The 12971-nt window shown below is 51.8% G+C and overlaps 3 protein-coding genes across 3 annotated transcripts; 1 reads left to right on the top strand and 2 right to left on the bottom strand.

Moving 5' to 3' along the window:
- Nucleotides 1-1149: 1149 nt before the first annotated feature.
- BCR38DRAFT_480167 (uncharacterized protein) lies at nucleotides 1150-2655 on the bottom strand (the record flags this gene model as incomplete). Its single annotated transcript, XM_040863245.1, has 1 exon — nucleotides 1150-2655. One exon carries the CDS (start codon nucleotides 2653-2655, stop codon nucleotides 1150-1152), a length of 1506 nt encoding a protein of 501 aa, XP_040721264.1.
- Nucleotides 2656-6453: 3798 nt separating this feature from the next.
- On the top strand, nucleotides 6454-8708 carry BCR38DRAFT_454147 (calcium spray protein; the record flags this gene model as incomplete). Its single annotated transcript, XM_040861679.1, has 2 exons — nucleotides 6454-8621; nucleotides 8675-8708. The coding sequence occupies 2 exons, from the start codon at nucleotides 6454-6456 to the stop codon at nucleotides 8706-8708; spliced, it is 2202 nt and encodes a 733-aa protein (XP_040721263.1).
- Nucleotides 8709-9710: 1002 nt separating this feature from the next.
- On the bottom strand, nucleotides 9711-12422 carry BCR38DRAFT_308739 (mitochondrial protein Pet127-domain-containing protein; the record flags this gene model as incomplete). The annotated part of the gene is made up of 2 exons (XM_040854635.1): nucleotides 9711-10412; nucleotides 10875-12422. Coding segments are annotated over 2 exons (2250 nt in total), but the record flags the coding sequence as incomplete, so codon positions are not given.
- Nucleotides 12423-12971: the final 549 nt, after the last annotated feature.

Below are 12971 nucleotides of genomic sequence, written 5' to 3'. Positions count from 1 at the left end.
TTGGCCGATCATACCCACTTGCGGCTCTTTCGGGGTAAGTTCGGTTATCCTCATCAGCTTTGCTTAACTTCGAATTTTTTTTGCTGCTGCAATTGAGTTTTTCCCTTTTTCTTTCCACAGTTCAGACCACCAACTCAAATCATCGCCAACCTGCCTGTTTTTCCACGCGGTTGACGACTCCGATGTGTAGGTCGAGATCAACCTAATACGAGCCGTTGCTTATAAAACCATCATCACGAGGGCCCCTCGTGCGGCTACCCATGATGCGTTGATGACCTGAAGCAATACCGGACATTCCCAAACCTGTGATGAAATTTTGATGGCAATTGATACCTGCGAAAGCCTGCCTTGAGATGGAGCAATCTCCATTAGGTCAATCTGACTTCAACAAGTAGGCAAGTTCTATTTTTCTTTGTAAACCGCGATCATTTTTGCCTTGATGCTACTTCATGTCTGGTAATCCGACCCAGCCGGTCTCTGCTTGGGGTTGCTTCCGCCTAGGACGTTCCAAGTAAGCTTGGTTGAGCTTGTCGACAATGGCAATATCTGAGCTACCGAGGTCGACGTGTTCACTTTGAGGAATGTCGGCTGTTGAGGCTGACTCGAAGTTACGCAGATTCCCTGCTTCCATGTGTGCTGAAGGGTCTGTAACCGAAGTTGTAACGTGTGGGCTTGACTCTTGGATTTACGAGGTCTAGGTTTCTCTTCGCTATACAGTCGCCCCGAACTGAATTCCACGGTGGCGGCGTAGCGCCTTGTGGGCCTTTCCCACTGCCCATACTGTACGCGATCACATCCGTAGCTAGTGTCAGGTATGGAAGTCACATTAACTCCTAGAGGACGACCTGGCAAGAGGCTTTCGTAGGATATCTAATTGTGGTATTCCGCCTTAATTTGACTCCACCAGTCTGTGCTGGAGTACTCAAGAATGTTCACGGGTGGCACGTATTCGGAGATCTCGGCCTGGGAGGCCTTCGGATTGAGGAGTCTATGTCAGGCGAGGTGCTGGTAAACCCGAACGGTTGAAAATGCACACGCTACTACGCTACAAACGTACGAACACTCCAAACTTACACTGTCTGAGCTTGCATACTTCAGTCATATCTCATGTATTACTTATACAACCCAAATCCCAAACCAAGCCCATTTTTAGGGAGCCTCCCTAGAGGCTTCTGGCCTATTTCCAGGCGTCCTGAACTTCGAAAACAGCCCGTCCAGCTTAGAACTCCACGCGAGGGGCAGACTCTTCTGGATGCCCCTGATCTGCCTCTCGCCCGCCTTGCCGATAATCCAAGCGTCCTCAAAATCAATCCATAGAGCCATGAAATGTGCCAATATTACCATCGCCCTCGACCTCCTCTCGACTAAGTATTGTGTGTAATCATTCGGCATCCATACTGAAAACCCGCCGAGCCGCCTGGCGATGGCATAATCTGTCTCGCCGCGCTCGATGGCCCTTCGCGAACAACAAATATACGAGAGCGCCGAATTATAGATTCTCAGCGTCTCCGCGTCATCCAATTCCACGTCAGCCTGTGCCTCGGCCGAATGTGCGCCCGCTGGATGTTCCAGCAGCCAGTCCAACTCGCTGTGGTCGCCGTATATCGTTTCGTTGGGGTCTTCAACAACTCCAGGGGCTCTGAGGAAGGTCCCGAACTTGTTGCCCTCCCCGGACAAGACAGCCTCCTTCGCAGTGAGGAAGACGACGCCGGCACCGCGCCCCATTTGTAACCAATCCAGCGGGGGCTCCCACGGATCCATCGGCACGGTCTGCACCATGGCCATCGCGTGCGTTAGGATGCGCAAGCTGGAGAAACAAATGACGTCGGCATTCGCGGGACTCATCTTGGCCACGTCCCGCCGTTGTTCGCGCAGCAACAGAGCCAAATACGTCTGATGGAGCACTTCCAATTCTTCGCGCTCTTTGGCCGTTGTGCTCGGCTTGGTTAGCATGTTGAGTGCCGAATGCGCAAGCAATCCGTAAAGTATTAGATCCGACCCGTCCCGCAGCGCCATGTTCGGTATGTCGACGTTCCATAGATGTGTCATCGGTCCCGCTTGTGTGGAAGAAAATGGATTAGCCATCAGGAGGCCGTTGTGTAGCAGGCGCAGCTCCCACATCCGACGTTCCTTCGATTCGGGGATATCCAAATCTGCCTCGCTTGGGCCTTCTATCGGGGTCCGATGCGACGAGCCCGGCGATGACTGGGTACCCTGACTACCCGGTGTATGTCCAAAGCTTCCGGGCGTGTGGGCGCGGTTCCCGTTCTCGGTGTTTGACGGGCTGAGCCCCGTCCCGCCGTGTCGCGATGCGCCAAAGTCGGTAGTAGCGCTGACAACCGCTCCTTTGCTCTTGGCGCGGATCGAGGACGACACATGTGGGAGCCCCGGAGGCGATGCGGACGACGCGGCTGCTTGGTAAGGGTACACACATTCGACCATGTGCCTCGAACAACCAGCACACGACGGACGTTCCTCAGAGCATTTGACCCGTCTCTGTTTACATCGTACACAGCCCGTTCTCGACTTCTTGTGATAGAGACGCGGCCCTCGCGGTCGGCTGGAGGTGGGGTCCTCCATAGCGGATTGTCGTTGGTGTCGCGCGGGTGTGAGCAATGCGATCGCTTCGGTCAAGTTGTGGATACCTTCACTCATTGCCACAACCCACAAGGTGCGACGAGGAAGTCCTGACTGTGGCGGTAAGGTTTGGCTGTTGGTTCTATAGCTTCCATCTAGCCCCATTCGGGCATGCGATGGGTTGGGTTCCTCACTATATGCTGGAGGTTGCCTGTTCAATTGCTCCCTCTCCCATGAGGCTAGGAGGGGGGTTGACGTAGAAAGCCACGCAAGTGTAGATGTTAGCCCGGAGAGGGGCTGTGGCTGGTGACCCTGGTCCGCAGCGTCATCTCGCAACGGACTTGTACGTCGGACATTGCCGGCTGTATCGAAACCAACAACATGGTTTAATTTTGATGTCTGTCGGCTCGTAGATGTAAAGCTACGGAGCAAAAGTTTGACTCGAGGAGGAGACCTCGTCTTTTGTATCTTGGAGAAATCTGCTGACCAGATGTCAGCTGTCTCGTGGTGTCAAACTGCCGTCTGCATTGTAACAACGGCGGACAAGCGACAAGCATTCTGCGCTTTCCCCGGATCTGCAAGTTGAGGGGTGAGAACAACGATACCGATAGCGAGAGTCAAGGATCCCCGTTGCAAGCTCGCAAGCCCTCAACTCTAATCGATGCTCCACAATGAATCTCTTTGTTGAATGCAAGCCAGTATATTGTCGGCGAGTGTGATTGGTCAGCTCAAACCCTCCCACGTCTCATTAACCTGAGCAAAATCGTGCTCGTCTGATGAGGATGTAAAGGAGAGTTTTGATGAAGAGACGGTGTTTGAGAACCCCGCAATCTAGACATTCGGGACATCTGGGTCTCCCCAACGACAGAAACTGATACAAACAGGCAGTCGGGCTTCGGGAGCCTCTTGCGAGAATCCCTCGTTGAGATTTGTCAGGCTTCATTTCCTCCGAAATATCTTGGACAGCAGAGGGGATGACTCGTTTTCGCGGCGAACGTCGACTAACGCGTCGAAGATGGTTCGGGTGTTTAATCCGGAATACAGTTGCGCTGCTGAACAGAGCCTACATACCAAACTCACTGGCGTCTCTCACCGCTATCACGGAGGGTTCTCAGTTGACAATTGATTACGCTGAATTCCTCGGATTTAAGATGCCGCCAGGTTGTCTACTCTACTTCAAGCGTCTCTTAGCCCGTACTGCTGTGGGACGTTCGCCGGTTACCAGACTCAAGAAGTGACTCCAGATCATACGCCAATTCACACAACATGTCTGCACTCGGATTGAGACGGTAGCATGTCCGATGCGGATCTGCACAAATATACGAATCCTGCTCATTTCAGCACATCGCCCAGGTCCAAGCTGTCTTGGGGCTCTAGCAAGCGTGATGTGTGCTCCTCGGTGACTGCTTGAAGCTTGCCAGGAGGCACTTTAAGGAGGATAATGATATAGAACTTGTGCACGTAGTTTCAAGAGACCATAATACGCCTTGAGGTTATCGTGGGACTCTTGAATGAGACCTACTTTCAGGTAAACTGGCGGTGATTGGCCGTTCCCCTGGAGAAAGCAGGCTATTCGAAACACGAGGGGATTCTGAGCGCCTTGCCTCGTTTGGACTGTCCTCGCGCGGACTAAGAACACCTGGGGATACACAGTTGCACTGAAAACCCCCCTAGGAAACAATAGAAGCATGTAGGTTGTTGAAAGGCTGCATGCTCGTCACGCCCTTGTCAACGTATCGACGCCTTTGAACCACTCCATCAAGCTGTTCTTTCAGCCACGGAACTTGATAACAGTGAGTTTCTGGTGCCAGGGAACGGTTGGTAGTTTACAGATAACAATGTTAACGTGTCTCTGGCTCGATTTGTGACATTCGCAAAATGGTTTGGATGGGATATCGAGCGTTGAAAGTCGAGTCAGCTGGCAAGTCCTATGAGCACCACCATTATAGTGCTAACCACGGCTACTTCTCGCGGAGGGAGCTATCCTTCATTGCTCATATTTAGTCGTTCTAGTGTCACAGCGTTCCCGAGACTGAGCCAGATATGTCCATGAGATCGAGTCCCACTATGGCAACCAGGATTTCGAGGAACTACGTTAAGGAACGCAAGGGGATGAGTACTCTGACTACACCATTAGCAATTAGCAAATGTTTGAAATTGCTTAGCAATATCAGAAAGAGATATACGTCGATATTAAGCTGGCATGAAACCGGGAGATTTCCGTACTTTCATAACCAGCCGGCTGCATCGCCACTTGTTCCCAAACGAGGTATCTGAACTTTTGGTCTTCATATCATACCTTCTCCCGGCTAGCTGGACACGCTGGATGCCCCGATAATTAGTATCATGCTCCCTCCTTCAGGATCAAACGAAACATGTATGCCGCACGTGCAGTGGTCAAGTGTAACTGCCGGCATTCTTGTGAAGCAGTCCACGATGTCTCGCAGGCTATTGGCCACAGCACGCTGAGTGACCAGAACTGCCAAGGTACTTGTGAGCAAAGTATATTGGTTGCGTGGGCGGCCCTGACGATGTTGTGAGGTATATTAGGAGAAGTAGAGTCCCAAGTTCCCACAGCACGTGCCGTCCATACTCTAGTTTGATATCACCCTGGTCCCTCAGCTTTCTACGGGGACCGACGAGCTGTCCGTTATGTCGTGTCGTCGTGGGTCTGATGGGCTTTGCTTGCACCATGTTTGCAGAGTGTGTCACGGCCGGCCGGCTGACCTGTGGAAAGAAAGATGGGAATTGCAAATACCGTAGTAGCAGGCCGGGAAGACGAACAAGCTCTTGAACTGGGAACATGTCCCCAAGACTGAAAACAAATCCCATCTGGGTCAACGCGATCAACTTACCTTTTTGAAGAATTGACTTACACGCTTGACTTATAAGTAGTAGTCGTGAACTTTTGTGGTTTCCGTCCCGCTTCCGGATTCCCCGCCGCTGTCCCTGCAAGGCAAGGCAAGCATGCGAACCAGGGTGCAATGCATGATGCAACGCTCTGCGCCGCTTCCTTCCGTCGATTATTGACTGTTTGTTCGGTTGTTCCTGCCAACTTATTCCCCGGACAAAATTCTCCAGTGATAGCATGTTGTCATTGTACCCGAAACAGAACTGTCGTGAACGAGATGATCTGTTGTCGCAAAAATGAGTACCATTGTGGTGCACTGAAGTCGTTGAGTGCCTTGATGTCCTACTTCGTAACTCGTCGCATCTGTTGTCAAACACTACACTGTCTACTAAGGCTCATCACCGTCCCAAGTTCGTAGGTTTGTGCCCGTAAAACCTGAATCATCTTAATTTCTCAATTCCGATACGACGAATCTGAATCATCTTTCCGCTCCTGGTGTACCCTTAGGTTAGACAGGCGAGGATCTCAGCCAACCCGACGCGTCTGCAGATACAGATTTACAGTTGCAGGTGGCCTCTGACTAGTACATCAGCAAGTTCGTATTTCACCTAAAAGGTTATCTCGTCGCCCATCCTCTGGTCCCCCTCCCGTTCACCCACGCCCGCAGCAACACAACTGGCCTCCGCATCAACATCTCACGTCGCCTTGCTCTCTCGACATTTCACGCCTTTCCCCATCTTTTCGCATCATCGCATTCGATGTGAATCATACTTGGGCGAATTGGGCATCCTGCGGAAGCGTCACTCACTTTCTCTCCCTGACCGCAGCCTCATTTTCTGATTTACCTCGCTACCTCCTTGGGCGGCCCAAACCTTACCGATTCAGACCTCCCCGTTCGACTGCGGCAAACAACAACTCTGGTCGTGCGAGACCCGATACCCTCAGTTGCGACCTCAATACTATCCATTGAACTGTGTTAACCTTGCGATCGGATTACCATTGGAATATCGGCGCCAATTAGCAAGATGAGGATCTCGTCGGCGGGCCTCTTCCTCGCCATCGCGGCCATCTCCCGCGCTCCCGTGGCAAATGCTGAAAGGGTACTCAGCTCAACCTCCCTCAATACGTGTCAGGAGAATTCGGGTTTCACAGCGAGTCGATTCAATGTCGTCTTTACGCCAAACAATGCCTCTGTTTTCGTCAACATGCTAGCCGTCTCCTCTATCGAAAGCCACGTCGTCTTCGACATCGCCATATTCATTTATGGCTACGAATTTATGCGCAGAACCATCAACCCCTGCGACACCGGCTTCGCTGGCTTCTGTCCCATGACGGCCGGCAAGACGTCAACTCCCTTCAACCTCTTCCTGAACAAGGATGCGGTTGATCAGATTCCCACTATCGCCTACACGTTTCCGGACCTTGATGCCAAGGTTCGAGTCTTCATCAATAGCACCGATGGCTCGTCAGCTGGACACAGCGTGGCTTGTGTTGAGACCAACATCTCCAACGGAAAAACGGTGGACCTCCTAGGAGTCAAGTGGGCAGCCGCCATAGTTACCGGCCTGGCCCTGCTATCTTCTGCTATCTTTTCTGGCCTGGGCCATTCCAATACCGCGTCACACGTCGCTGCCAATGCCCTGTCATTGTGTAGCTACTTTCAAGCCCAGGCCATTGTTGGTCTCGTCCGAATATCCCTCCCTCCCGTCGTGCAAGCGTGGACCCAGGACTTTCAATGGAGTCTCGGCATAATCAAAGTCGCCTTTCTGGAGAGCATTTACACCTGGTACCAGCGAGCTACCGGTGGAACGCCATCTGAGCTCTTCAGCTCCTTGGCGCAAGTCTCCGTTCAAGTTGAAAAGCGTGCTCTGCACATGGTTCGACCGGCCTTGGATCTGTTCGAGAGCGCAACCGCAAGACTGCCTGTAGCTGCGCATAGTCTTGCCAGGCGAGCAGACACCACGCAGACCAGTTCGGGCAGTTATGTCATCACGGGCATTCCGCGAGTGGCCTTTAGAGCTTTGATCGAGACTACCAATATTTTCATGACCGGAGTCATCTTCTTCTGGATCATTCTCCTCGCGACGATTGTGTTTGTTGCTGCATTCAAGGGGCTCTGCGAGGCTTTCGTCAAGGCGAAATGGATGAGAGGCGACATCTTCCAGGACTTCCGAAATGGCTGGCGCACCGTATTGAAGGGTATTCTATTTCGAATCTCTCTGATCGGATATGCTCCGATCGCCATTCTGTGTCTCTGGCAGCTCGCAGAGAGGGATTCGGCTGCCGAAGTTGTCCTGGCGATTGGTTTCTTTCTCGGCTTAACTGGAACCCTGGCTTGGGCGTCGTACAAGGTCATTCGAATTGCCAAGCGGTCTGTCACACTGCACAAGAATCCGGCTTACATATTGTTTTCCGATCTACACACTCTCAACAAGTGGGGATTCCTGTACATCCAGTTCCGAGCCTCGGCATACTACTTCATAGTACCTGTGCTGGGGTACACCTTGTTGAAGGCGATATTCATTGCTTTTGCGTCAGGAGCCGCCCAGGCCATTGCCTTGATCATTATCGAAGCCGCTGCACTGATCGCCGCCACCGTCTTACGGCCATGGATGGACAAGAAAACTAACTCGTTTAATATTGCCATCTGTGTCGTTAACTTCCTGAACGCCATCATGCTTCTCATCTTCACCGAAATTTTCAACCAGCCTCCGTTGGCGACGGGTATCGTGGGTGTCGTCCTGTGGATTCTCAATGCGGCATTCACACTCGTCCTACTGATCATGCTCATCATCACGACTACCCTTGTCTTCTTCCATGGAAACCCTGATGGTAGATATCAGTACATGGCCGACGATCGTACTTCTTTCATGAAGTCTCAAAGCCAACTGAACACAACGACGGAACTGGACGCTTTGGGTGCTGCGGCCCGCGGGGATGGTAGGGGAGGCTTCGCGTCTGAATTAGAACTTCACAGTGAAGTCCAACACCCTGAGAAGCAGTCTTTATCTTCTGATCGATGGCACGTGCCCAATGAGTATACGCACCAGGCGCCTTCAGTTGCCAGTTCAGGCCACGAACCGCATACTCCCATCACATCGGTAACCCCAACCCAGCCCGCACACCCCTCAGACGGCCTTGACACGCAGAATAATGCCAGCCCGCACGTGTTTCGAGCAGAGAACAACGCAAGGTAAGGTTATTATGACCCCAGTCTTGGCACAAATGACTAATACTGCTCAACAGTCCTTGGCAGCGCGGAGCTGGCTACGAGCATTGAGAAGCGTTGTGATTTGAGGTCGTCGATATAGTCGGAATCATACCCCAAAAACTTTTGTACATCCTGTCCCCGGCTTGTCGCATGCCGGCACCCCTCCTCCTCCTCCCCCCAAGTTGACTGTGTGTAATATGCCATCCATTGAGAAAATCCTTTTCCGTTTCTCGCAAGAACATGGTTGGCAAGATGGCGGGAAGGATCGAGGGGATGTGAAACGTATCGTAAGCCGAGCATGAGATGACGAAGAAATCTGGATAAGCGGGGGCTGAGTCTATGGATGACGATGTCTGGAGCTTTGGGAGAACGAGATTACAGGAACATATATATCCTTGATCAGGTCCGGTCAAAGGCAGACAGAGCAGGCTATCCTCAGGTTGCCATTCAAACCCACCTTATATTTAATCGGCGTTAGGGGGATTATTCGGATTGACTGGATACACGGAAGGATCGGCGTTGTCGAGCAGTGTTACCTACCGGGAAGTGGGGTCTGTAAATTGCCGGCGGCCCCTGAGATCTCCACCGGTTCCGGACGGCCGGAATTGGACACCGGGGAATAACTACATATGTAATGATTAAAGTATTTGTCAATACGGTCGCGAGTGGAGCATTAACAATTGTCACCTGGTCTATGTTGATGTATTACGGATCGACCGGATCTGTGAGTCCACTGGAGGAGCAGTGAAAAGTATCGAAATGTTGTGTGTATATTTACAGAGTGAGGTTGTAAAGGTTTGATGACATGAACCAGCTCCCCAACTGGCTGCGTCTGATATCCATTTCCTCAGTTCACATGAGTGACGTATAATACAACCATCGCACATGTCTAATTTTACATCATCTCCAGACCTCTCTCGGTCGGGGTGGATCGTACATTCAAGTTTTCACGTCATCGCCCCCCTTCTTCTCCATCTCCTGCTCAGCCGTGTCGACTTCTTCCTGTTCGCTTGTTTCGATTTTCCCCTGCCCACTTGTCGTGACTGCTTCCAGCTCGACGACCTCGTCGGCCCCAAAAACCTCCTCATAGGTCTTGGCACCCTCTTCACCGACGACGTACACAGGCTTCGTCTTGGCTTCCATGGTCTCCTGTTCGCGGAAAGTGCGACCCTTTTGGGTGGACATGCTTAGCTGACCCTTCCACATCTGGTGCCATTGCACATCCCTGTCACCAGATGAAGAGAAAATCTTCTGCCGCCTTGTCTTGCACATTTCGTAGAGCCTTCTTGTTCGTTTGGCGTCCATCTCATCGATATTGTACTCGACGGCCCAGTCGTCGTGTTCCCCGAGTTCATTAGGCCGTGTGACATACTCACCATTGACCGTGTTGCGTATAGTCAGCACCATGCCGAGGAGCGAGCCATCGAGTTCTGAATCACGAGCCTCTTTGGACTTGCACGAGGCTTTTTCTTCAGTAAGCTCGGCCAATTCTTCGTCGTTCGCATCTTCGATGTCCCTAGCAGCGTCCTCTGCTTTAGACTGCGTAATCATGTTTCTCAGGATGCGCTCAAACTCCTTGAGTCGAGATGAATCGTCGGCCTCCCGCTGGGCTGCCGATGGCTTTCCTACGTCAACCTTTTGAGCCATTCGCTTGATCAGATTTCTCAGTGTCATCATGCTAGCATTTGGATTGTTATCGCCATTCGACTCCTCCGCTTCCTCTTCATCTTCGGCCTCAATTTCCTCTTGTGAAGACGCTGGTGTTGAAGCTGACTCCGAAGTCGAGATCCCAACATCGTTGGCAACCTCGGTGTCTGAGGCTGCCAAGGTGATCTTCTGCGATTCCTGCGACTGTTCGTCGTTGGCTTCTTGTAAAGAGACGTCGTCCGATTTCGGGATTTGTTCATCCTGCATTTGCAGAGGCTCCAGCGCAGATTCGTCTTCAAGTCCTTGTTCTGTCTCGCCCAGAGGTGATTGGGCAGAGCGATAGAGAGCACCCTGGTTGATTGGTGGGTTGCTCGTAGAATCTCCCTCAGGATGAGATTCTGAGGGCCCTGAATTTTCGGTCTCAACGGAGTCGCCACTAGTGGCATCGGCCAAGGACTCCGATTCATCGCAGGGGTCGTTTCTGGCCTCCACAGCATTTATCACTCCGTCTTCGTTGGAGGAATCCGGCAACGATGTGTTTTTGTCAGCCATATCCTCGTCCTGTCCCAATTCTGATGGTTGGGCAACGGAGTTGTCCTCGGAAGGCTGAGGCTCGTCAGACACTTCATTGCCAGTAATCGCGCTGAGCAAAGCATCAACATATCTTCGAGTGTTCTCAATAGACTGGGACTCTAGCAAGCCACTCTCGTCCAGTGCTATCTCGATAGCTTCTCTCACGGCGCCTACACCGACTTCATCGGCCTCCATGGCCTCATCAACCATGGCGCGGACTTCTTCCCAGGTTGCAACGTCCTCCATGTCTTGGATCTCGGAAGGTCCGCTGTCCTCAGCGTCCTCGGCATCTTCGATATCAAGAACATCTTCGCTTTCAGGGGTAGCCCCTGTCGTAGCTGGGCTTTTTCCCAACCCCAAAACCTCCGTCTCAAAAGCGTCTATGGAGGCTTTGCCGGCATTCTGCACGGCCTCGATCTCGCCGGGGGCGACGGGTTTAGCGAAGAAATACATAAAGGGGGTCTTTTCAGATTGTCTGGTCTCAAAGTGCAGCCGCAGAGATTGCTCAGGGAACTTATTGGTGGCACGGTCGAGAAGTTCGTTGAGGAGGCCGAGACTAAGCTTGAATTCCTTGTCGCCCAGAAGTACATTAGATGTCCCGTGAAGAGACAGGTCCATCTCCTCAAGAGGAATGTACTGGAACCCAAATATTCGTTGCGTATTGTGAAACGCAACGAAGATGCCATCCATTCGGCCCATGCGAACCTGGAGCGAGTATTTCAAGAACGCCGACCGTATCATATCATGATATTCTCGTTCGAATGATTCCCACTGTCCGAAGCGCTGGCGGATTTCATATCCCAAGCCTTTTTGGAAACCTTTGGCATCCATGCGAATGGAGATGACGGCCCGCGTCTTGAGGTCGAACATACCAGTCCCGGGAACTCTGGGGTCATGGGCATCCAACTGAGAACGCATCATGAAATCTCCCAAGCCAGTGTAATGAAAAGCTTCGTCGGCATTACGCTCCTCCTCCGAGATCTGATCAGAGTTGACATGGCGATATCGTTCGTATTCTTCTTTTGTCATTGTCAACAGCTTCTCCATTGACTTTCCAAGCATGCTAAGAATATTAGAACTGTCATATTCCTTGTCTGCATCTATAGCGTACACGCCATCTTTCCAGTGCAGGAAAGTTGCAGCTGGCGCTCTCATAATAGCAGTGTATTGTTCCGACTCGACGGGGAAACCTTGTGACACCATCTCAGAATTAATGGGCCGCCAGGACGACAGGAGGAAGTGAAAGTGAGACAACATTGATGTCATGCTCGATGTAGAGCCAGTATACTTCTTGCCGTGCTCACGCGCGGTCGCGATCAGGGTTTCGTCCTTGGAAGATGTGACGTATTGTTTCAGAGCATTGAAGTCGAACTCTTTGATGGGCATAATCTTCGAAAGGTAGGGATCGAAATTGTAGACTCTCGAACGAGGGTCTTGGAGATGGTAAACACCAGGGTTAAATAATACTCGGTCTAAGCCGTAAGATACCGATGGCACGGCTGGCTGAGGTTTGACGATGGGCACCAAGTTCAAGTCATGACTGTAGAGTCGCTTGACATCGATCGGCGTTGTAGAAGGGGCGTTTTCGCCACCTTCGAGCATATCATGCGCTAACTTAGTGCGGGATCTTGATACCGCCTTCTTGACTGTCTTGGTTTTGGTCTTGACCTTGGCCGTCGCTTTGGCAAATGCTTTCCGCCCTCCTTTTACGCCTTGGGTCGTGGGCGGAAAAACGCCCTTCGCCGCTTCAACTGAGGGGTTTTCGGAACCCAACTCCCTAATCTCAAGTTCTCCCTGCGATCGCAGTGAGTGAGCCACAGCTAGAGGTAGAGAAAGAGTAGGGTCCTCTGCAAGATCTTCTTGTAAGTCACGGTCTATCCTCATTTCTTTTGGCACGGCCAAAGCCTTTGAGTCGCCTGCAAGCATTCTTCTCAATTCTCCTAAGGAAATTCCGTCGGTTGATTTGGCGTTTGTTTTCCTTCCCAACGGCTTCTCCTTCTTGTTCTTGAGCCCTTCTGGAGGCGGTGGGACGCCATCTTGCTTAGCTGAGTCGGTAGAAGCGGCTTCCGATTTCCCAGGTTGCCCGGTAGAGACGGTAGATGCTGCCTTCTG

Source organism: Pseudomassariella vexata, assembly GCF_002105095.1.
Source record: "Pseudomassariella vexata strain CBS 129021 chromosome Unknown BCR38scaffold_1, whole genome shotgun sequence".
Lineage (NCBI taxonomy): Eukaryota > Fungi > Ascomycota > Sordariomycetes > Amphisphaeriales > Pseudomassariaceae > Pseudomassariella > Pseudomassariella vexata.
The sequence above is the reverse complement of the archived record's forward strand: the minus strand, read 5'-3'. Positions and strand labels throughout refer to the sequence as shown.